This window comes from Apus apus, chromosome 1, assembly GCF_020740795.1.
Source record: "Apus apus isolate bApuApu2 chromosome 1, bApuApu2.pri.cur, whole genome shotgun sequence".
Taxonomy (NCBI): Eukaryota; Metazoa; Chordata; class Aves; order Apodiformes; family Apodidae; genus Apus; species Apus apus.
Genome location: NC_067282.1, coordinates 200,035,708 through 200,057,213, shown reverse-complemented (window position 1 = coordinate 200,057,213; position 21,506 = coordinate 200,035,708). Strand labels below are relative to the sequence as shown.

Below are 21,506 nucleotides of genomic sequence, written 5' to 3'. Positions count from 1 at the left end.
TAGATAACAGCAGACAAATCAGCTAGATTCTCAAGGATTAGGATGAAGGCATTTTATGTTGGTTTTGTGAAAGGTTAAGTAATGTTCCCATTTACCCCCAGCAGAAGTAACACCACACAGAGAGGCTTTCCCAGGCTACTTAGAAATTCAAGAGAAAAAAACTCAATTCCTCATCCAGCACCAAAGCAGACTTCACTTTGGCGTTGCTTTTCCTATTTTAATATGAAAGCTCCTTCATTCCCGTTGAAAACAAAAGACATTTTATTGTCATTGATGCTGCTTTAGCTGTCCTTAAGAAAGAACCATATGGCTCAAAACAATTACTGTCCTGTCAGTCATATCAGAAGTTACAGTTGAGTGTACAAACTATGAAACCAAACAACTTGTATTCCATTGCCAAAGGAGATACATTCAGTACCCTTTGCTGTTGGTCTCCACAAGGAGACTCCTTGTGCCTCACTCTTTCTGTTGGGCTGTGATTGGAAAGGGGAAGAGGCAGTGCACACAATAACATGAGGAAGAGCTGCAGACTCAAGAACATAGTCTGTAGATGAGAAGGAAGACTGAGCAGATAAAAAGGCAAGAGCAGAATCTACACTTAGACCTATGAAGGGTGCGAGAAAGTGTGCTGGAGAGGTATTATAGGAAGTCAGAAAGGGGGCAAAACACAGGAGCAGGGAGCAAGAGAAATGGGAAACTCTGAAAAGAAGCCAAGATAATTGGGAAACAAGTGTAGAGAAAGTGTTTGTACTACTCAAGGGCACATCTGCTGAACTGCATGAAAGAAGAATCTGTGTGGACCTAATACAGCACAGTACTGCACACAATGAGTAAGGTCTAAAGAAACATAAAAATGAAGTTCATTAATGAAAGAGCTTCAGGAACAAATTATCATAACAATGGGTTGCTACATAGGCAACCTTTATTCTGATACTACTTAACTTCTGAAAGCTAATCACAGCAACTTAACAAAGTTAGTTGAAGGTAATTTCTGCCATAGTGTTGTTTTTTTTTTTTCTTCTTTCTCTCATACTTGCATTTTACAATTAGCAGGGATAAAGAAAAAGAACTCTGAAAAAATCACAAGAAAAATTCCAATTAAAGATTGTGGAGATAGGGATAGAAAACATAATAGAATCTTAATAGAGGAAGAAGAGATCCTATAAACATTTTGTAAGTAGAGCCCCATGAAATAACCATATCTGGTCTGTAACAGAAAAATACAAACACAAAAGCTCAGAAGAAACAAAGAATATAATTCAGTTAAACACCCAGAATGTCTATCACTTGCAAAGAACTAAAAATCTAGATTTGACTATTAGACCTGAAGTTTGTTTCATAGCTAAACAAGTTAAAAAACAGCCTGGATAATCAGAGAAAGCTGGTGATTCAAAAAATTTGAATTATTGGTATTTAATATTTTGTCTTAAAGATTTTATAAGTCTAATTTAATAAAATTATCAGATTATGGGGTATTGTAAAGTTCTTTGCCATTAGCTTACAACCAGTGAACAAAACGTTAAAAAAAGGGCAAATTCATTAAGTGAAGGGTTTGATTTCAAACTCTAAAATATTTTAGGAGAAAAAGCTCAAAAGCTATGCAGTGATGAAGAGATAAATATTTGCACAATTTTTAACAGCACAAATTAACACTTTAAAAATGGACAATGTGTGAATAGCTCTTAATATCTAAATCAGCATATGTACAAGTTTCTTACCAGCTACTGGTAAATCCAGCTTAGCTCTTTTCAATTCTGATATAGAATTTTGGAGCTGGTCTATTACAAAGTCATCTTCATAGAAGAAATCCTTGGCTAAAGACTCCTGCAGAAATTCTACAAGTTCTTCCATTTGCAATTTCATCAGATGCTCTATATAAGAAGAAAATATTACACATTAAAATGGCCTGATTGTGAACACTGGAAAATGTACTTAAGACATATGATGCTTTTGTTTTCAAAGTAGAATGAAAAACCCTTATTAAGCAGATAACTGAATTCTACACCAGAAATCTATAAAATACATTAAAAATTCACTTGCAAATCAGCAGGAAAATGCTTTCTACTTATCATTCTCTACTTAGGACAGTGTTTTGCAAGCTTCTTCATAAAACTAATGACAAGTCACCCTCCTTCAGCCTTTTTACGTTCAACAGCTTCAGGCCTTCATTTTTCAGCCTGCATCCTCCCTTATTAACAGCACTGAAAAGCAGTAAAACATTTAAAAAATTGTATTTACAGCATTCTCATTCACAACTGAATTAACTTCCAATGAAATGTGATGGCAGTTCACACTTCAGAACCATTGCTTCAGGGTCTCTGAAAACTCAGGTACTTTTTTTGCTACTTCAGTCAAATTCAGGTCGTATTCGGAAAGTCATATTTTATAGTTATCAGATTACTTTTCTTTCCCTTTTAGCACACTAGTAAAGCTGTGTCTCATACACAAACCTATGTGGCTTGCAAGGCTGTAACTACACACCTAGGTAGACATCAAAAGGTCCAGAATGTACAACTTCTACAAAGAAACCACTGTGACAAAAATGCTCTTGGCATGTATTCCACAATGACACTTGGACTGGATAGTTACAACGTTTTTAAGGGTAGATAAGAGACTGGAAAACAAACCTTCTGCCACCTTCCCAGCAATCCCTCTAATCTCTCCTCTATTGCCACAAGGTACTCTTGGTGTTTTGATCAGGAAGGACTTGCTAAGCAAGCAAATCTACACTTTTTCCTCTTTTTACTTCCCATAAAAAGAGTAGTGAATTCAAAAAAATTAAAATAGATGTCTATTTGCAAATAAAGAAGAGAAACCAAAATGCTAAGGCTAACATTTTTCCTCTAACTGTTTAGCTATCTGAAGTACAATAATTAAAGAAGTAACCTTTTTCCATTTTTCAAACCAGTTTATGAACAAACTAATGAATACACCCCAGTGAGATAGTGAGGTAGTATCACCACAGTTCAGGGAGGGTAAACTAGCACGCAAATTAAGACATCAATTCTGCAGGCTCCACACAGACCTCTGAATTTACAGAGTTCAATGACTTCACTAAGAAAGCCAAAGTCCCACAGTAAGACTGTACCAAACTCAAGGTAGATGGTATCATCCTGAGAAATGCTCAAGTATATTTCCAAGCTACATCCAACCTCAAAAGTTTTTTGGAACTTTGGAACTTGGTGCTAAATCACTTTGGGGAACCAGGCATAGATACTTAAGACAATTCCTCAATTCAAAATCTCAAAGGCAAGAAATGAAAGAGAAGGCCACCCAGGCAGACTACACAAATTCTGAATTTTAATTACATTCCTGCAGTAACAATGGTATAAAGAGACATGCGCTAGTGATTTCTCATTGCTCAATCCTTTGCTGATGGAGTTTCAGACATTTGGTGGCATGTTCTAGATTATTTGTGCACTTTTTTTGATTAATTCAAATTCTGTAGGGGCTAACAGGCCATTTCCAAACCATGAACTACAACAGTTTTTCCCCATTGTTGAATCAGCAATACAGCTCATGTCATGTCAAATTTAAATAACTTTCTTACTGTAATAAATACTTTCCTTTGACAATGCCACTCTACTGGGCTAGCTGAGAAGGAGTTAATTTTCCTCACAGCAGCCTTTATAGTACAGTGCTTTGTTTTGGTAGCTAAAAAAGGTGTTGATAGCACCCCAGTGTTTTGGTTACAGCTGAGTAGTGCTCTACAGCATCAAGGCTGTCTCTCCAGTGTGTGTCCTGTGTCATTCTACCTCCACCCACCCTTACGCTGGGGGTGGGCAAGAAGCTAGGAGGAAAGATATCCAGGATAGCTGACCCAAGGGATATTCCGTACCATACTTTTTATTGCTGAGCCTAAGTCCTAAAAGAAAGGAGGAACGGGGGCATTTGTTACTACAACATTTGCCTTCCAGAGCAACCACTACACTGATTGAACCCCTGCTTCCCCAGAAGTGCTGGACTTCACCTGCTGATGGGAAATAAGAGAATAAACTTTTGTTTTCCTTTGCTTCTGCACAAAGTTTTTGCTTTATTGAAATGCCTTTATCTTGACCATCTTATTGACATTTTTCCATCTTATTTTCTCTCTGCCCCAACCTGCTGAGGAAGGAAGAGACAGAGCAGCTTGGTGGGCACCTGATATACAGACAAGATTTATTTGCCAAACAGACGTGATAAGGCAAAGATTTTTATCTTTTAGTGCATAAGGAAAGAAAAATATTTGTCAGAAATAGCATAAGGCAAATGAGAAACCTAAGCTTTCACACAAGGTCAAGCTACACAAAGTAAGAACCCAGCTGATTTTCTGTTTAGCATTCAAAAGGTTTGAGACATTTCTTACTTCTGTGTAGTTTCAGAATTGTGTAAGACATCGCAGTGAGAATCCTCTCTCCTTCAAGTATGTAGATATCCCATATCCTGAGGCTTAATGTAAAGGGAGTCTGCAATGACAGAGTCAGGCAACACTGTGAAAAGGGTTTGTTCCAAGGCATAATTAAAAACAGGAACAGAAAATGAAAAACATACTCACACGATCAAGGAAACACTGGAAAAACCACTTTGTTGTGTAAAAGCTAGTGGACATATCCTGGGAGTCCTGTAAAAAATGCAGAAGTTTAAAAATACTCAGAAAAACCAAGTAATGCCTTGCACTGTCCACAAAAAAACATGTTCACCTTGAGGCCAATGAACCAAATATTCACTGTAAATAATTAATTTAACTACATGAAACTGTTACTTCAATCCAAAAATACAATATCTGTCTTTTAAAGGTTTTCTTTATTAACTTCACCGCCTGAAGGAACACGCATTTGGAGATGCACAGGTACTAACACATCGTAGACCTCCATCTTATTCTTGGGACAGGGGTAGCAAAGGATGAAATGCTCTCTCAAGATAATAAATCAATATTCTGGACCAGCCAAGTTTCAGGCATTGGGTCCATTTAGTCATTCACTTCTCCATAGCAAGGCTGCCAATTCATGCCAAAGGTTGAAAAGATTCTGTGACAAGAACACCTATCTACCAGAAACCAACCTAAACCAATCAAATTCTACACACACAGCACTTCAACCAGCACCTATGCTGATGAGGGATTTCATTCCTTAATGAAGGGGCCTAATTTTCCCTAGAGCATAGATGGTCCATCTGGTATGCCATCCTAATCAAAGATGGCTAAAGCTGCTTTGCAGTTTCATGGAGCTCTTCAAAGTTCTTGGCACAGTTAGAGAAAAAGACAAAGTAAAAGTGAAAAGTTAAGAAATACTGAATTTTAACTTTGGTAAAACATCATATTTTATGCTTGCCACATTCAGCTTTCCCACAAATTTCAAGTATACAAACACTGAATAAGCCATGGATCAAATCCCTCTGGTTTATCTGGAGGCTTTACCTTCATCTTTCAGCAAGTTAAAATGGACTCATCTTAGCGATACATTCACAGTAAGAAATGAGGAAAAATAATTCTTAATATCATTGATACAATCTTTTTGAGATGTTCATTTTCAGATTCTTTAAAAAAAGCAGACAGAATTTCTAGCCTGTAAGAATGGCCATCACCCTACTGAAAGACAGATATAACGTACCATGTGCTTCCCTAATTAAAAAACCTGGTTGCTATTAAATTTGATGCCACTCAAATAACTCACACAAAATTAGAACAAAGTTCCAATTTAAAACTGAAAAGAAAAATACATAATAAATATACAGAGTGTTTTCTGGATCCCTTCTAAACAAGCAGCCAGGAACTCCCCTCAGAAGGAGTTATTAAAGCATTTTATTGAAATTAGCTTTTTCAGTTACCAAAGTAACTTTCTTCACTTTTCTAAAACTTTCTTTTCAAGTGATCCAAGACAAAAGGGGAGATGGAGGACAGATGACAATAAAGCTCTTGATTATTAAATGCAGTAATAAGATGTATATCAGCAATATACAAAATTTAATAACATGCCAGCTTCAGGTTGTATCACCTCAATCATGTATAATTTTTGGATTTTTAGAAAGTATAAGAGTCTTTTACCATTTACTGTTAAAACCACCCAGTCTACTTGGGATTATTCTATATTTTGCTCCTGAAATGTGATAATGTCAACAGTGAGAATAAGACTGTTTCTAAATAAAAATCATCATCTCTCATGGAATCCACAACTTTCATTTCAGACTCATGTTAGTTACAGAACTGGTCTTGATTTTTTTTATTTTTTTTTTAATTTAATATGACAAGATCACCTTGCATGACTGATTTTGACTTGACTTTTTAACAGAAGAATGGCTTTTTTCCCTAACCAGATCTGCCTCATTCCATGTTATGAGCAGGTCTTACAGCATGTTGTTAAAATACATTAAATTCTATTTTACAATACAACAGGCAACCATTAGATGCAATTCACCATTGCCAAGGTGCCAGTCTGCTCCCAAACTGTCTTATTTTCTTTTTCTAAGGAGATAAACACATTAAACAGAAAATAATATAGTCCTAGGACTATAACATTTGTACAGCAGCCATCACTCTCAGAGGATGTTACTGCAACTAGTATTTCTAACACTACCTTTGGAGATGGATTCTGGCAGAACTAATGTGTTTGTAAAATAAAATTATTTAAGACTATTGGAAGGGAATTTTTCTCTCATTACAAAAATAATTTGTTTCTTAGAATAAATACAGTCAGTATTAGAAAAAAAAAAAACAACATACTATTTCCTATTTAAGAGCATTAGAAGACCTAACACTCAACATTAAGCTTTGTGAAAATACTATTGAGTATGTGTGAATTTTTAAAGGGCCATTAACTCCTCTTCTAAAGGTTATTTTTTAAACAGACATTAAAACTGGTTGGTTGTGAAGTCACCTTTGCCCAGAGATGAGCCACAAAGCTCTACAAACAATAAAATCTTGAGAACAGGTTTTAACATTAGCTTGCAATACAGCAGTGTGCACAAGGCCAAGTAAAAGGAGTACATACTTTCCCTCACTAAGAGATCAAAAGTGAGACAGACACTCAATCTTCAGATCCAATTTTACTGAAACTTTACAAGGTGCAACATAACTTTGTCTACAATGAAAACAACAGCACTTCTGCCCTGTGAGAGCTCTGCATTTTTTCTGAGGTTTGAGGTATTCTTAACTTGGTTGGTTAACCTGAACTGAAACAAGGTAGCAAGCTGTAAATTAGTATTGCTTTTATTGTGACATAAATACTTACCAAGTGCTGCTTAAGCTTGGACAAAAATTTTTTCAGTATTTTGTCATGATGTTCTTGAAACCTCAACAGTTTTGGAAAACCAGGAATAAAAAACCCTAAGAAAAGAAGATGATCATGTAAAACGTGTATGTACTGTAAAATGACATTAAAAAAGGCATTCCGAGCTTTGAGAACATTATCCCTCTCTAAGACCACTGGATCTGAACAGATATTCATAGCAACATTATGATGCCCACATATGGATATGCATATATTCCTCCCTAAATGAGTACAGCAAAACATCAATACGTTCCCTTAGTGACTATTATTAGATTAGTAATGGTGGATGGCAGCAAATTCATCATTCCTACTTTAGTCTCCTCACTGTGGGTAGACTAAAAACCAAATTTATAATTATTCTTTAAAAAAACAAAACAGAAAACCACAACCTGCACCAGCTAAAACTTTTAAAAGACATAAATCAGGATTACGCCCAAGGACAAACAGCACAAGCAGCAACTAGAACTGTCTGTGCTGCAGAAACAACTATAAAAAAAAAAGACAAGAGGAATATTCTACCAAGACAAATATGAATATATAGTGTAAAGATTGTGAGCTCACACAAGTGCAACTAAGGACATTAAAAATCTTGAATAGTTTTAGTGGTTATAGACTGGAAAAGGAAGGACTAGGATCCCCTACCAATTGAGTTATCAGTAGAGTTAAAAAAAGGCTCAGAGCAAACATGTAACACTAGCTAAAAAACTTGAAATGTAAAGGAAAACTAGTACAGCTACACAGCAGGAGAAGAAACCATTCAAAGAACATCCCTCAAAAAGCTGAAGCTGTGTTCAGATTGAAAAAAAACAAAACCAAACAGAGATGATCAAACACCGGAAGAACAAAAATGTGAAAAACAAGCCTTCCCCAAAAAACAACTTACAAAGGCATTAAAAAACCACTAATAGACCTATTTTCAAGCACCTTAGAAGCAGAAAGCCTGAGAAAGAATTTGTAGGTACCATGGTCTGTGAAGATTTTTAGAAGTGCTCGAAGAAGGTAAAGTCAAGACTAAAACAAGAGTTAATTTTTTCCATTAAAGATACTAAGGAGGTTCCCAAGTCAGAACCCTAAGCAGCTCTAGAAGAACTCAAAAAATCAACCAGCTGGAATATCCATTCTATGAAACCTCCTGCTTAAAATACAAGGAGCCTGATAAGTGGCAGACACAATGTCAGCTTTTCTGAAACTGGTTTTCAGTTTAACATTGGTCCAATATTCATGTCAATGCTCCAAGAGGAAACTGGCAGAAGCCATAATACAGAAAGTTAAGAGTGAGTGGACATGCAGATGGACACAATGCAGCAGGGAAGAATCAACACTGTTTTTACAAAGAAGAGGTCATGTCTTTTAAATCTACTGGGCTTCCTTGAAGAAATCAGTGAGCATGTAGGCACTGAGAGCAGTGGATATTGGCTATTTGACTTTCCAAAGGTACCTAATAGGTTCTATCACTGAAGTAGCTTCAACTCTTCACTCCATCTCCTAAAGCAATTAATCCAATGAGTTAAAAGATAGTAAAATAAAAAAGACCAAAGGCTTTCTCCAAGAAGTTGCACAGCAGTTTGTACTGGGACCTAAGCTATCTGACACGTAACATGTTCACACTGTGATCGATCAACCAAGACCTAGCCATCCTAAAAGAGGACTGGAAAACCCAGAAAAGGCAAGAAATCACAGAAATTATCAAAGCGTACAACCACTTCTGTGTCAAGAGCTGACTAAAATGCTACATCTGATCAGCCTGCAGTGGCACTGGTGAGGCCACATCTCGAATACTGTGTCCAGTTTTGGGCCCCTCACTTCCGGAAGGATGGAAAGCTGCTGGAGTAGGTCCAGAGAAGAGCTACCAAGGGTATATGATCTAGCTGATGTCTTGGTGTTAGGTCATAGGCTGGACTTGATCTCAAAGGTCTTTTCCAGCCATGGCAATTCTGTGATTCTGCAAATAAACAGCAGAAGGGGAATGCCACCAAGGGAATGTTCACTGTCTTCTGTACAGCAAAACTAGGGAGTATCATCAAGAAACCATCATGTGGAAGAGCCAAAACAAACAAACAAAAATATTCTATGATTCTATGATCCTCTTGGCATTTGGCCTTTATATATTCATAGTAAATGACACAAAACTCCATACCATGCATCGCGTGCTTGGGACCAGAGAGAAGCTTCACCAAGGCCCAGAAGGCATCTTCTTCATTCATGTACATAAGGAGTAAAGCAGTGATCTGGCTCATTCCCTGACAGTATCCAACTTCCTGAAAATCAGACAGCAAAAATACTAAAATGCTGAAAACAAAAGCCTCATAACCGTTAGCTGTTAGTTTTTACTTGAGCTGGGGGAAGAAAGTGGATGCCTGTCCTGATGGCATAAGTTCCCTAATTACAGCACAACCAAAGACACTTAATATTTAAAACTTTAAAATATTGATAGAAGGGATGATGCACAACCTTCCCACTGAAAAGTGAAAGTCCAGATTGTTCATTAGAACCCTGTACTGATGTACAAAATCCTTGCCAGGATTATTATTTTCAAGTAACTCTTATTCTACAGATCTAAGTATTTTGCATTTAGTTGTCATTAGGGGAATTTTTTGGAGGAGGGAGTCTTGCTTTTTTTTTTGCTTTACAGCCAGGGCACCATCTGATAAACACAGAGTGACCTATAACTACAAAAATGGTTAAGTTTAGCAGCCCATAGCAAGCAGATGTAATAAACCCAAAGAAAAACACTTTATTGTTCCAAAGCTGATCTTGAGTGTATCCTCTGCTATTAATTTTGACTTCATGGCAGGAAGCAACTGTCACTATCATTTAACAGCTCAGATAACCCCACTGATAAAGTATTTGCAAGGACAATGACTTAATTGTTTAGTAAGTTTTTTCAGGTTTACAAGTTCTTAACAGAACTTTGCTGCAAAGATAAAACCAAAGCATAGGAACTGCTACCCACTGAGAGGAAGAATGCAACAAATTAAGTGCAAAATAAAAACCTCACTGCAGTATTCCCATCATTACACTTAACAGTTGAATGTAAACACTGATTTTCATGCAATTTGAAGATATTAGTTCAATCTTTTACACAAGATATATTAAAGTCCTTCCAGAATTTTATTTCTCAGTGTTTAAAGGCTGCTTACAATGAAAAGCTTAAGACTATGTAACAAGTAGTTACAACAAACTCCAGCAAGGTTATTTCTTTATAGGCCAACAACTGTAGGGATACAGAAACTGAAACAGCATAGAATGGTTATGTTTCCTAGAAGCGAAGTGATATTTAATCCAAGAGTTGCTGAATTTCACTTTTTCTTAACTTTGTGTTTTTACATTGAATTCGAGGGAGCTGCTGATGGACATAAAACAAAAGGTGTACAAAAATTATCAAAATGGGCACAATGATTGAGGGGATGGTGAATAAAACACAGTTAAATGTGGACACAACAGCATTTATTCTTTTTCTATTTTTATGTATGCAGCCAAAAGGCATTACAAAATACCTACATTTCTAGCCCTTGTGACATAGTCTGGAAACTCTACTCTAGCAAATCCTCATCCAGGACTGCAGCCAAGACTGAGGGATTAAGTAAAAAAGATGGAAACTTTAAAACCATTTTCCATTTGTTAGGACCCTCCAGGTTATGAAATATGCCTGTTTTCTCCAACATGCATCTTTCTGCACTGCCTTTTCCTTCCCATCATTTAAAGGAATGGGAGACGAATAACATAACACGGGGAAAATACCAGTAGTATAAAACCCCAGAACAGCACAAATTCATCCTTATTACACACAATATTAGTTTTGGTCAAACTGTATGCACAGTTCAGTCTGTGCAATAAGATGCTCATAATCGAGACGCTTTGTTATATTTTAGCTTCAGCTCAAAACATGTCAACAAACAAATTATTTTTATGTCCTGCCAAAGGTCTCCAAAATCTTTGCTGTTTGTTTTTGTTTCAGATTTTTTTTTAGTGAGAAAGATGACACAGAATTGCAAGTTATTATCTTATGGCACATTCAGAGAAAGCATATCAAGTGTGAAGGTACACGACTTACCGTGTTATATATGGAATATGCAGCTAAAACATGGAATAAAGACTGTTGCCTGGAGAAATAAGAGCAGAAAATGAAAACACTGTAATACTGTTTTGTAAAAACATAAAAGTAGTGAACTATGTTTGAGAAACCTGTTTTCCCAATTTAACTTGCCTAGCACTAAAGAACAGGACAAACCACACTTCATGATGATGTGCTTCTGATTTCAAACCAATGTTATATTTAGCACTTCTCAGATGTTTTACATGTGGAAAGGTTTCAAAAAATACCTATAATACTTTGAGAAGGCAATGGTGTCAGATCATCATTTTTACGTACAGGTTAAGTGAAACATAGGAGGGGCTACATTTCAAACCCTGATTTATTGCAAACTTTAAGCACCCCAGATCTGATTTCTGTGCTTGCAGAATGCTAACAGCTTTTACTGATTTCTAACAGAGATGCAGAGGAGTTCAAATACACAAAACAGCCACAAAGGTGACTTAATCTTGACACCCAAACTAAAGGCTGCTTTAGTGACTGCTACTGTCAAACTGAAGAAAAACATCAACTCTGACTCGCCATCATATGCTAGGTTCTCCAGAGTGTATTGATCAACATGTACTTCAGTTAGAATTACAAAAAGCTTTGCATAGATCCTTTGTTTTCTGTAAAAATAGTCTACTCTGTGAAGGTAATGAGACGAAAAAAAACAAACAACCACAAACAACTGAAAAAAACACAAAACCCAATCCAAAACAAAACTGTTCCTTTCCAATTGGGATATCAAAATAATGGTGGAGAGCTCTCATAATTCATGTTTAGAGTAACACCTACTTTTTGTGATTTGTTGAGGAGTGAGTTTGGAAATCTGATTGCCTAGTTTCATCTGCAACTGAAACTGCCAAAATTTAACTGCTGAGTTTTGCATGCTGTCCTTTTGCTGTCCTGTGAAATTCCCTCTGCCTGTCACTAATCAAAAGTCTAGAAATAGATACCAGCAGGTCAAGAAAAGAAGGTATAAGTAAAAAGCTACTCTATTGGGAAGAGGATGCATACTTGGAGAATTTTGTCAAAAGATCTAGATTGTGGCATTTTTGTTTGCCTTTTTGCAGAACTGAAGCTTAGCCATTCTTCAGTAACCCATGTCAAGCGTAACCTGAAGTACTAGATCTCAAGCTGGAGCCTTATTTTACAAGGACAAACTAAAAGGTTCCAAATGTACACAGGAACAATCTGTATCTTCAGCCCACCATATGACACTGAGCATAAGAGCTCAATCTTTTTCACAGTAAAATACATAAAATAATGTTAATTTTAGTACTATTTGCACTTGATTATCCCAATAAAGACTTGTAAAAGAATGAACCTTCAAAGACATACAGTCTACTTAAAAGTCAAACAAGCTACTGGTTTACCTGGGGGGACTTTACTTCATCGCTATGTGAAATGATTTCAGAATTTTTTATCGAGGCGTCACTGGAAATGCATAATATATGTGCAGTAATTCCAAGATCTATTCCAAGTGTGAAATTGCTTTATGCAGCCGAAGGCTTTCCTGTGGACTCTGAGGGCATGCTTACAACATAAGTTTCAGGGACTGGAGCTGGCTGTGCTGGTGTTAACCCCAGACTGAGGGGGTAGCGAGCTTCTGCTAACACCTAAAATGTGTGCATAAAAACTTGCTGAGGCCCACAGGCAACACAGGCATTTCTGCACGGCCCTGTCAGCACTCCTGAGAGGCCAGGCATGTAGGCTCAAGTATAGATAGCACTGCACAAACAGAGCTAAACTGCACAGAATAGCTCTCAGCTTGGGAATTTCTGCATTGTACTCCACCCTGTGTTGCAGCCCCCAGAGAACTTCCCCGTATTTAGAACTTGTCCACAAAATACCTAAAATAAGATGATGTTTGGTTTATTACCACATGAAAGTCCTCAGGTCTAAGTATTGCTTTTTGAAAACAGCAGACTACTGCAGAATTTGCCTTAGAAAGAAAAGGAGATTAAAAACTAATGCAGTCACAGATGGGAAAATACCCTCTTTTTCTCAGCAGGGTGCTCAAGCTGTGAAGTAGCAAAAATGCTGATGTTTGTGTTGCCACTTTTTTCACAATTAAGTATTTTTAAAGATGACAGCTGCCCAATATTCCTCATCCAATGACAATTAAAGAAACCTTAACATTTAGAAGAAATCCAAAAGCATTATGGCCTAGATACATAAATAATCAATGCTCACATATAAAATACAATAGATATTTATAACATATAACAAAAATATAGTAAATATAGAATAGACTATGTAAAATATATAGAAAAGTATGACATATATATACTTTATTTGGTTCAGAATTAGATACTGGGAGAAGAGGAATATAAAATCCAAAGGAAGACTAGAATCTCTGGGAAGAAGAGATGCAAAAGGTTATTTTGTTTCTGAAAATAGACAGTTAAATAAAAAGACTGGTAATCCATCTTAATTAACTTATGAGCTTGAAATTTCTATGCTTGTGTATTTACAATCTCTGTTTTTATTAAATATGAAACAACATGAGAACAGTGTAGAAGTGTTTTTCTTTGGAATGCTACTGACCCCCTCATACTAAGGGAAAATTAATTGGTTGAAAGTGACTGTGTCTGGTTTTGCAATAGTAACAGCAGTTACATCACTGCACACAGACAATCCTGCTTGGAAAGTTTGGAGATTACATTCAATATTATTGTGCAAGTCCAAAAGGCTTGAGGCAGGTGGGAAGCCAGTTTTAAAACAAACCAAACAAAACCTTTAAATTTACTTACTTAACACCATATCTGTCACGAAACATGATGTGATCTCTATATGTTCGATTTACATCAAGATCAATTTGCCTAATATCTGGTGAAGACCCTCGTGCTTGACACTTCAATTTCTAGGAAAAAAGGAAAAAACAGAAATTAAGTTTAAAATTGTGAACTTTAAAATAGCCAAAACCTGCCAGCCTTTACAACTATGCTGAAGAATTTGTCAATTTACTATTTAAAACACTTAATGTAGAACAGCAACTCACAAGATGACAATTTTAGCTTCCAAAATCTCCATGTACATTTATGAATTCTATAGAGGCAGATACATTTACACAGTATAGATGTAAGAAGACCAATGCCATAAGACACATTTTCATGACACACCCTTCACCACCCATATTTGAGGCTATGTTTAAGCATTTCAGATTTCTTACTGTTATTTCTCAGGTAGGCACATCACTGGAGCAAGACAAAGTGAATTTTACTTCTCAGGAACAAGAAACTAAGATATAAGTGCTCCACATACTAGACTTCTAGCAAATCATGTAGTGTGGGTTTTATACTTCTCTGGCGTTTTTCTCCAAGCAGATGGATGTAATAGCTACATAGTTGCCAGTTATTATCCAAGTAGAGATCATGGACATTTCTCTAGAAATTTCCTATCTTTCTGTTCCAATTTAGTTGTAGAACACCTCTGCTTCCACACTTACTTTAATGTTTTATAATTAAATCCAGTTTTCCAATTGAATACTTAGGAAGCCTGCACAGGTTAGATTGCCACCTCATTTTTCGCTCTTACAAGAATTTTCTTTTGAGATTCTTTCATTCATTCTCACTTCTGTTCCTAAAAGTTGAGTTTGCAAGACATTTCTAACTGTATTCAATGTGGTATTTTCAAAACATTACATCTGAGTAGGCATTATTAAAGAATATCGAAAGGCAGAACTCCACAGATTCTGGTTGCAAGGAAACAAAAAGGTTGAAAGACAAAAATAAGAAAAACAAAGGGATGAAACAGGGAACAACAACATCCATTCAGTCTGTTGAATACAACCAGCAGCTTCAGACATATCAGGAATTACCTCTAAGTCATTGAACCAAGTATTAGCAGCCATTAACCAGCAACATTAACCACAATCAGTTTCATGCAACTTTCAACTTAATTTGAACTACTAAATTCCAGAACAATGTCCCCTAGACAGCAAGAAAAGAAGGGAAAAAATTTTATTTTTAAGGTGGCAGGAGGACCCCGAGCCTGTGATTTGTTGAAAAGTGTGAAAAGCAGCACCTTGAGTCCTTGCCATCATGGGAGCCTCCAGTGTGAGTGAAAAGAAATGGCATCTAGAGTTTGAAGGGAAAGGACAGAAGCTTAAGAACTGGTCATTGCCCTGCCCAGAGAGCTGAAAGAAGCTGTCTGACCTACAGCAAAAGTGTGTATTTTCCTTCTCATTTTAAGGTGTGCAATTTGTAAGTGATACTTGTAATAAAAAGTGTTAATATCACTTCAGGAAATGGGAAAAATGGAGAGCACTAAAATGAGCTTACTGCAAATAAACAAACTAGGATAATGATAGAAGTTCTTTCTACTTCTATCTCTAAACTATAAACACTTTTTTGTTTTCCACTGAGCACTAGATGGCATTTATCATGTCTGAAGATTAATTCACCTATTTTTAAATCCTTGTTTTACTCAGTATTCTTTCCCACAACTACATTATCCAGTATGAACTGTTTTATCCTTTTTGGAACTGCCACTAGTCTTGAAAAGTTAAACAAAATATAATCGTGAGAAACAGCAGTATGTCAGACTAAAGAGAAATACATAATTTAAGGTGAAGATCACAAAGACTAAAATTTAGATAACATCAGTGTCACCACTGATCTTCTTTCATGACCATACAATATTCCTTGTCTACTCAGACCCAAAGCCTCAGCTCCAAAAAAGCACTATTAGAAAATGCCAACATCAAAACAGCACTTCATTTCCTTGAAACTCTGAACATGATTTCTTCAGAAGGCAGTGAACACTGAAATTCCTGTGGGGAAAATTTCAAACACTCTACAATACTAAATTGCTGTTCTTTAGCTAAACGCTCCTATAATCACTTAGCAGAAAGAGAGGCAGAAAAGGAAAGACAGAAGTTTAAAGGATTCAATTCCCATTCTGCTTAACTTAACAGGCATGCACATGAACCCTAGTCTCCACTCTTGGTTTCAAGTCCAGCTCTGATGGCCATCAGCTACATTCACACCCACACAAAACTGAGTTAGGAGGGGAAAAAATTTAGAGGAATGTAGCCACAATAATTCAGAGGTTGCTTTAACTGTTACTGAGGGTGAAGACAGAGACTGAGGAATTAAGACATAGCTATTTTCTTTATATTTTAAGTCAAAGATATGCTCAAGTGGTCGATCTATGCCTGCAGAATTCCATGGGGTTAACTTCCTGTCATCAGGTGCACCTCTGAGAATACAATCAAGTAACCAGACAGGGCTTTGTAAGGGATATCTAAGCTTTACTTGGAGATCAGATAGCAGAAAGACAGACAGCTTCTTCTGGCTTTTAAAAGATAAAGGCACCAACCTCCATCCTCTCCAGAATACTAGAACTCTCTTACTGATACTGAGCTAACAAGGAGCTTCCTAATAGACATTTCTCAAAAAGCTGTAGTTTCAGAGGTTTCTGTCTTCTTACTGGGACAGGGGTTGTTTTATTTTGTTTTGCTTTGCTTTTAGAAAGGCTTTTGCAAGGATTTGAGGATGGGAAATTAAATTAAAAGAAGATCTAATTAATTACATAAATTACAGACTCCAAGAATAAGCTAGAAAAGTGCTTTTCAAAACACTTTTTCCCCTAGCTAAAACAGGGTGGATGCAATTTCTCATGCTGCGTGACAACAAAAGCTTAATAAAGTGTGCAATCTTAGTATCTGAAATGTTTTAATAAATATTAAGTGGAAATTTTGAAAACTCACATTATAAAAGTCTTTCATTTCTTCTTTCATTTTAGGGACATCAAGTAGTAAAGACCAGACTTGCCCTCTGAACTGCAGTGGGATTCCTTTATAAATTCTCCTATGAAACTGTAAAAAGAAAATAAAATATAAATGAAGTACAAGCTACAATGTTCCAAACAAAAGGAACAATGACATACAACATTCTGAAGAGAAAAAGACAATTACATCAATTGTCCTGCCAAAGGGACTTTTGGCAGTGTCTTTTAAGGGACTGAAAAGTGTCCAGTGACACCATCTGGGATATCTGTTGATGGAATCAGCAGAAGCATAGGGAACAAAATAGATAGGACAAAATATCACTTTATGCAGGTGATGTGTACAAGCCAGGAATTTAGCATGTAGAAAAGCCTACAAAAATTGTATCACCCCTGCTGAGCAGCACTTATTCTACAAATATTGGCAAGATAACTCCAAATTTGGTAATTTAGACCCCCAAAAAATCATATTCTTAGCAACACAGTATTTCAGGACAAGCCACAAATAACCCACTATAATTACAAACTATAAAAGGGAATGGTACAAGGTAATCAGCAGTATCACCCCAAAAAAAAGCATAATTGATTTTTGTATTCTTGGAAAATTGTAACAGTGTGCTGAAATGTATGGATGCATACCAAACAAACATGTGAGATCACCATTCTAAAGCTTTCAGATCAAATTTCTAAACTAATGGTAAGTTTCCTAAATATATATTAAAACATTTGCACAAAAACAACATATAAAAGATACTCCAGCTACAGTTTCTAAGAATACAGAACAACTTACCAGCACTGTGTGCAATTCTTAGCTGTGAAATAGAAAACTAAATTCCCCATTCCTGACACATTCTGTTCTGACACATAAAGCTTGTATTAAAAATGGGTCAGAAGAGGGTAACTCAGCACATGTGCATAACTAGGGTAGCTACATCAACTGTCTCTTGATCTTGCCTCTGATATGCCACTGTTCTTGCACTCTCATCCAATGGCTTGGTTCTCAGTGGGCATATTTGGAAAAAAAAAAAAAAAAATCAGGAGCACTAACAACTGCCTTCCTCTCTTCTCTTCTGATTTGCATCTCTTCATGCTGCAGCATTTCAGAGCATGAAGAACTGGACTCATCTGATGCTTTATGCAGCCAGGAGAGACTCAAGGTAAGCAAAGCCTCAGAGCAACTGAATCCTAGTAATTCCAAAAACATACAGGAAAAAAAAAAAAGTTCTCCTCCTTCTGGATATGTGTCTGATAAAGCAAAAACCACAGAACTCTAACAAAGAAAATGAACCTTTTTGAAATTCTGTTTTTACCATTGCTTTAATGATGGCATAGAGAGACAACTGGATTTCAAAGGGAACCTACAATGAAAGTCAGAACTTAAGAATGTCAACTGAAAAAGCTATCACTTCCTTAAAACATTTATAAAAGTTTTGTTTGTAACCTAAGAAATATTTCACAAGAAATGTCCTCCTCAAGGACGGGATCCTTTTTTCTTTCTCACGTGTTTCATGTCTCCAGTTTTGGAAGATTAATGAACCTCTCTTCACAGTGTATTTGCAAACCTCCTGCTGTTTGGGACACATCAGATCTTTGAAGGTGTCTTTTATGCCAGCAAGGATTCGTGTCTGGATTTTAAAATGTGTAACTCTGACACAAGAATTTCAACAGCATTCTTATGGAAACAAAACTTCACAGAATCACAGAATGTTAAGGGTTGGAAGGGACATTTGAAGATCACTTAGTCCAGCACCCCGACCAGAGCAGGTAACTTTGAAGGGTTATGGCTTAATATTAGAGATTGCTTAAATAGCAACATTTCTAGTACAAGCACAATTCGGTCAGCACAGTTTCTTCTGTAAGGACAAAGAACAAGATCCAGTGCTACAAAGCTCCCTCCTACAGAAATAATTCCAGACTTCAGCTCACACAGAGAATTCCAGTGCGTGTCAACCCAGGCACACAGATCACTGCTTGTGAGAGAGAGGGTAATTCAGCCTATTGAAAGCCAAGCAACACCAGTTGCAGTGGAGTCATCCTGCAAAGACATTAGCCTGCCTACTAGAAAGCAGAATCAACCAAATTTGCAAAATCTTTACTGGAAACTTTGAAAAAACTCCACAACAGTATTATGCATCCCCAGTCAGATGTAGCTGCATTCCTCAGACCCACAGTACAGCAACAGTGTACCTTGATAACAAATATCTTTGCCAGGTACTTATCATTTTGCAACTCATCTTCCAATGTCTCCAACAACCATAAAGTTATTAATGAAGATAACTAGTTGAAAAAGAAAGTCTTAAGACAAATTTTGTTCTAAATTAATAACTGGTCAGGTGCATATCACAGGCTAGAAATAAGTCTTCATAATAGCTTCTCATTGAAATAGAATTGAAACAAGTTCAAAACATCCAAAGTGTGGGCTTTGCTTAGGGTTGTTTTTAGGAGAAGAAAAACCAGTTTCAGAGGATTTGGTGGCATTTACAGTCTTCCAGTCTTCTGTACTTCCCAGACTGTAACAGCCAAACACTAGAAGAGTCCTTGAAGTACTAAGTAAAAACTAAGACAGGGAATTGTGGAAGTGCTTTTAAAAGAAAAGTTTGAAAATTAGTTGGCAAAAGTAATGTTTAAAAGTGCAGAGAGGACAGCAGTTTTATCATCCCACTAGTTATGTGGAGGGAAAGAACAAAAAAAAAAAAAAAGAGGACAGCAAACATTTTCAGTAGCCAAGATCAATTTACTGCACTACCTGACAGAACAAACTCAACATTCTGAGCTTCCTGCAAATCATTTCAGATCTGTATCTAGCTGACTCTGCTATTCCAACTATTCTTTTATTTAGGTGGAGAAACAAGCTCTCAGTCTTTCTAAGTTGTTACAAGATCCTGCCTACAGACTCAACAGAAAACAAGAGTAAGGACTGTCACTGTCTGTCCTGCATACAAGAGAGAAGTGTAACTCAAGAGCAGACCCTTCATTACACAAAAGATAACATGGAAACAAGTGCAAATAATTTTCTATACAATAGAAAACTGGCAGGCATAGCTGATACACCAGAGGGTTGTGCTGCCACCCAGAGGGACCTCGACAGAAAACTCATGAAGTTGAGCAAGAAGTGCAAAGTCCTGAACCTGGGGAGGAGCAACCCCAGGCACCAGCACATGCTGAGGGGGTCACCCAGCTGGAACACTGCCTGGGGAACGTGAGAGTCCTGGTGGACACCAAGTTGAATATGAGCCAAAAAAGTGCCCTTACAACAAATAAGTCTAATGGTATCCTGGGGTGCAATAGACAAAAGTACTGCCAGCAGGCTGAGGGAGGTGATCCTTTCCCTTTGCTCATCAGTGGCAAGGCCACACCTGGGGTACTGTGTTCTGTGCTGGGATCCCCAGTACATGAGAGCCATGGACATACCAGAGAGAGTCCAACAAAGGCCAACAAGATCATTCAGGGACTGGAGCACCTGTCGTATGAGGAAAGGATGAGAGAGCTGTGACTGTTCAGCCTTGAGAAGAATGGCTCAGGGCAATCTTCTCCATATGTATAAATACCCAAAGGGTGGGTGCCAAGAGGGCAGAGTTTTCAGTGGTGGCCAGTGACAGGATCAGATGGCATAGGCACAAACTGAAAACACAGGAGCTTCCCTGTGAACATCAGGAACACTTCTTTTACTGTGAAGGTGACTGAGCACTGGCATAGGTTACTCAGGGACGCTGTGGAGTCTCCATCCTTGGAGATACTCAGAAGCTGTCTGGACGTGGTCCTGGGCAGCTGGCTATAGGTGGCCCTGCTAGAAAAGAAGGGTTGGACCATATGACCATATGACCTCCAGAGGCTCCTTCCAACCTCCACCATCCTGCATGATCTTGTGTTATTCTGTAAAAATGACATGGCTGCACTGCATCTCGAGACAGGGCTGGGGGGGAATGGGGAAGGTGGTCAGATGTCCCACATACACTTCACAGAAAAAACAATTTCTGATAATCATTTAGTCACCACCAAACAGTTAAAGAACACGTAAAATGAGCAAACTGATTATTAACTAATTTAACATCTTTATCATAAGTACCATACTACTGCCCTCTGCTGTCTTTTCTTTCCATATTTAATATAAGCTTGAAAACATGTTGCTAAAAGCTAGGCTGGGCCTACATACTTGCAGAACTCTAATCTACTCGTCTGTTTTAAGTTAATAAGTAAATAAAAAATAGAAAATTCAGCAGTTTATTTTTTTTCCGCTTCTGGGGAGATGAAATGAGTCAATCTTCAACAAATTTGTTGAAATTAAGGGTTTCTTCATATAATAACACAAAATATGTGTATATAAACTCAGAATTCAAATATATGTTGTATGAAAACATGCATTATTCAAAGAATGGTGTTATGGAATCTGGGATGTTTCCATCAGCACAGGACACAGAAAAAGAAAGTCATCCTCAGTATATATAATTATACAA

General features: G+C 37.1%; 1 protein-coding gene across 4 annotated transcripts in view; it reads right to left on the bottom strand.

Annotated features, from left to right (window-relative positions):
- Nucleotides 1-21,506, bottom strand: part of USP6NL (USP6 N-terminal like) — a 123,444-nt gene that overhangs the window by 12,109 nt on the left and 89,829 nt on the right. For all 4 annotated transcript variants that reach the window (XM_051635590.1, XM_051635595.1, XM_051635571.1 and 1 more), the window contains 8 exons: nucleotides 17,036-17,143; nucleotides 14,076-14,185; nucleotides 11,299-11,347; nucleotides 9,382-9,502; nucleotides 7,206-7,300; nucleotides 4,535-4,600; nucleotides 4,346-4,445; nucleotides 1,719-1,871 (listed from right to left, as the gene is read on the bottom strand). In XM_051635590.1, coding sequence (XP_051491550.1) covers nucleotides 1,719-1,871; nucleotides 4,346-4,445; nucleotides 4,535-4,600; nucleotides 7,206-7,300; nucleotides 9,382-9,502; nucleotides 11,299-11,347; nucleotides 14,076-14,185; nucleotides 17,036-17,143 — 802 coding nt within the window. The remainder of the gene's footprint in view (nucleotides 1-1,718; nucleotides 1,872-4,345; nucleotides 4,446-4,534; nucleotides 4,601-7,205; nucleotides 7,301-9,381; nucleotides 9,503-11,298; nucleotides 11,348-14,075; nucleotides 14,186-17,035; nucleotides 17,144-21,506) is intronic.